General features: G+C 40.1%; 1 protein-coding gene across 1 annotated transcript; it reads left to right on the top strand.

The window, feature by feature from the left end:
- Nucleotides 1–211: 211 nt before the first annotated feature.
- On the top strand, nt 212–1,148 carry LOC111653702 (cAMP-dependent protein kinase type II-alpha regulatory subunit-like; the record flags this gene model as incomplete). Its single annotated transcript, XM_023404362.2, has 4 exons — nt 212–313; nt 582–656; nt 756–821; nt 1,010–1,148. Coding segments are annotated over 4 exons (382 nt in total), but the record flags the coding sequence as incomplete, so codon positions are not given.
- Nucleotides 1,149–1,830: the final 682 nt, after the last annotated feature.

The following is a 1,830-nucleotide window of genomic DNA, read 5'->3' as shown; positions in this document are numbered from 1 at the left end:
GAAGGCGCCCTGTGGGGCCTGGTGAGTCCGACAAAGGGTCATGACCCTCACCGCTGCAAAGCGTCGTGTATTATCTGAGGAGTGTATTAAATATGTTGCCGCATAGATTCTAGTAAAAGCTGAGGTGAAGAAGTCCACTCTAACAGATTAAAATCGAAACGTAGAACTGAAGATGATTAAACACAAAACTTTTTTTTGGTTTCTTTTTTAGGATCGAGCCACATTTCACAGACTGATCGTGAAAAACAACGCGAAAAAAAGGAGGATGTACGAGGCCTTCATCGAGTGTGTTCCTCTTCTGAACTCTCTTGAGGTTTGTATTAGAAACACAACCGCTACACAACAAAACAATTGTTTAATAGATGGACATTCAGTCATCTTATCCTAATGCTTAAGATAATTTCAGATAGATAGATACTTTATTCATCCCCTAGGGGAAATTAATTAATGTAATTAGCTCATTGTTGATGATGATGATGATGATAATAATAATAATAATAATAATAATAATAATAATAATAAAAACAGTGTGTGCAGCAGTGTATTTGTTTTGTCACCATGCTTCATTTTCTTGTCACAAGCTCTCTGAAAGAATGAAGATTGTTGATGTTTTGGGAGCACGAGGATTCAAAGATGGAGATCGCATAATAACACAGGTACAGTGTTGGGACATTTGTTGCTGTATGTTATTTTTTAATATTGGTTTGGTTAGACTTAACGGATGAGGTGTCTCTGCTGCTTTTATGTACCTGCAGGGGGAGAAGGCCCACTGTTTCTACATTGTGGAATCAGGAGAGGTGAAGATCATGATAAAAAGCAAAGTAAGCACAGTGTCAATGTTATAACTGAATCTATTTCAGTTGTCTCTTCAAAATAAATTTTTTTATCTATGAATTTGCTAGTGTTTGCCAAAAGGTGGATGTGATAAATTAGTTTTATTTTGTTTTCTAATCTGGTGTTTGCGGCACTAAATGACTGCAGGACTCACAGGTGCCTCTGTCTGTTACAGACGAAGGCGGGCCAGCAGGATAATACAGAGGTTGAGGTGGCTCGTTGCTCTAGAGGGCAGTATTTTGGGGAACTGGCACTAGTCACCAACAAACCGCGAGCAGCATCTGTTTACGCTGTGGGAGAAACCAAATGCTTAGGTGAGTGTCTGTATGTTTGTGTTTGTTTCGGGAGAAACTAAACATTTACTTTCTGCAGTTCGTTTCCAGGGAAAGATGCTGTAGTTCCGGTTGGGATGTTGAATGTAGGGGGGATGTAGCAGAGACAAACTAACAGTAACTTGAAAAACACACACTGTCAGTGGCTGTTATGTAACTTGCTTGTGCTTGTCAGCGTTCAGACAGATTACTGAATGGATCAACATGGCACAGGCCCAGGGGCCCAAGGGGTCATGGGGCCCTAGAGCTTCCGCCTCAAGTGACTATTACCATTTCTGGTCTGAAAAGTCAATCAAAAGAACCACAAAGAGACATGAAACAACCACAAAGAGATGCAGAGTGACTACGAAGAGAAATAAAGTAACTACAGAGATTCAGAGCGACTAAAAGGAGAAATAAAATTATCCCAGAAATGCAAAACAGCCACAAAGATGGAAATCAACTACTAGAGATGCAAAATGGCTTCAGAGATCTATAATGACCACAAAGAGACAAATCCACAACAGAGGGAGACAAAATGACCACAAAGACACAAAAAGAGAAACAAAACCATCACACAGAGAGAATAAAATGTTTTGTGACTTTTTCAATGGAAGCATCTTCCCTCTGTGTAGAAAAGGTGAGGGGCTTTTATACGTTTGTGCCCTGGGCCCATCGTCTCACA

The sequence above is a fragment of the Seriola lalandi genome, unplaced genomic scaffold (assembly GCF_002814215.2).
Source record: "Seriola lalandi dorsalis isolate HSWRI2012SDOR001 ecotype SW California unplaced genomic scaffold, Sedor1 jcf7180001974206, whole genome shotgun sequence".
Taxonomy (NCBI): Eukaryota; Metazoa; Chordata; class Actinopteri; order Carangiformes; family Carangidae; genus Seriola; species Seriola lalandi.
The sequence above is the reverse complement of the archived record's forward strand: the minus strand, read 5'-3'. Positions and strand labels throughout refer to the sequence as shown.